We start from the raw sequence: 1411 nt of genomic DNA, 5'->3' as shown, positions 1-1411 counted from the left end.
CCTTTCCGCCGGCCCGCCCTGGCACCATGGCCGCAGGCTCGGACAGCGCCTGGTGCTGAAGCCGCCTGACCAGCTCCTCTGTGTAGACCTTGAACAGGGGGGTGGGGTCCTGTGGGGAGGGAGGGCTGTGAGCCCCCCGCAGAGCCGGGGTGGGGGCGGGCAGGGCCGGGCGCTACTAGTCCACTAAGCAACTGGCCAGGGGCGCTGGGGGAGGGGGAAGCTGGGCGCCCCTTGGTCCCTGCCCTGGGGTGCCGTGCTCCAGACACACAGGGCCCCTGGGGAGGCTGCACCCCCCAGAGGTTGCGTCTTGAGATCTGCAGACGCGGTGCCCGGCCTTTCTGTCCAGGAGACTCCCAGCTGGCCAGAGGGGTGGGGGCGGGCGGGGCCGCGGCTCTCACCTGCTCCTCCAGAAGCCTCTGCTTCTCCAGCGCCTCCTCCAGCGTCAGCCCGACCCACTCGGCCTCCGCCTCTGGCACGGCAAACTCCTGGGGACACAGGGGCGCGTGAGGTGGGCGGGGGCCGGCCGGGCGGGGCGGGGGCCGGGCCTCACCTGGTACTTGCGGTAGATGGCGGCTCGCCTGCCGGGGTCCTGTGGGTGCAGCTGGGGGTCCTGGCGGGCGAGGCGCAGCAGCATGCCCCGCTTGAGGTCCATGCCGAACTTCGAGCACAGGTCCTCCGGCGGCGTCTGTGGAGACCAGCGTGGGTGGGCGGGTGCCCGGGCCCAGACACGGCAGGCGGGAGGGGGGCGGCCTGGCAGGACCACGGAGGGCGGCGCGACACCTGCCTTGAGGATGTAGAAGTCGAACCCGAAGGCCGCGTCGATGAGGTCCAGGGTGCGCATGGTCACCGTCACGGCGAAGGTGGCGTCCAGGATCTCGCTATAGAGCTCGCGCCGGAACAGCTGCGGCTTCCACACCTTCCGCACGCGCTTGCCGAGCTGCGGGCGAGGCGGCGCCCGAGTCCCCGCGGCCGCCCGGGGCCAGGTGGGCCCCGCTCGCAACACACAGGCGCCCGCCCACACCTGCTGCCCACACCTGCTGTCCCGGGGCGGCCAGTCTGGGCCCCCGCAGGCACCTCCCGGCCGCCGGCAGAGCAGAGGGCCGCGCGCTCACCTTGTCGTCCCCGAGGTACCTGTAGCCCAGGACCCAGCCTTCGCCGCCCCACAGCCCCAGCTGCGACTCCCGGGGGTAGTGGACCGGGATGGGCACGTCCTGCACGCGCTCGCGCTGCCCATTCTTGGGGTTGACCTTGAACGGGGCTCCGTGGGGCCGGTAGTGCACGGGCGTGGGCGCCCGCGTGTCCTCCAGCGAGCGCAGGTAGTGCCCGGGCAGGCGGGCGCAGATGCCGTCCCGCAGCCGGAGCCGCTTCCACAGCGCGACCGGGAACCGGTGCAGGGGCATCGCGGCCGGCC

General features: G+C 73.4%; 1 protein-coding gene across 1 annotated transcript in view; it reads right to left on the bottom strand.

Moving 5' to 3' along the window:
* MRPL28 (mitochondrial ribosomal protein L28) overlaps positions 1-1405 on the bottom strand; it is a 6252-nt gene extending 4847 nt beyond the window's left edge. The window contains exons 1-5 of the mRNA XM_012731722.1: positions 1113-1405; positions 785-937; positions 551-685; positions 399-485; positions 5-109 (exon numbers count right to left, since the gene is read on the bottom strand). Of these exons, the coding sequence (XP_012587176.1) occupies positions 5-109; positions 399-485; positions 551-685; positions 785-937; positions 1113-1400 (768 nt within the window). The 5' untranslated portion in view covers positions 1401-1405. The remainder of the gene's footprint in view (positions 1-4; positions 110-398; positions 486-550; positions 686-784; positions 938-1112) is intronic.
* Positions 1406-1411: the final 6 nt, after the last annotated feature.

Source organism: Condylura cristata, unplaced genomic scaffold (genome assembly GCF_000260355.1).
Source record: "Condylura cristata isolate star-nosed mole 26May11 unplaced genomic scaffold, ConCri1.0 scaffold00032, whole genome shotgun sequence".
NCBI lineage: Eukaryota > Metazoa > Chordata > Mammalia > Eulipotyphla > Talpidae > Condylura > Condylura cristata.
This window is presented reverse-complemented; position numbering and strand designations above follow the sequence as displayed.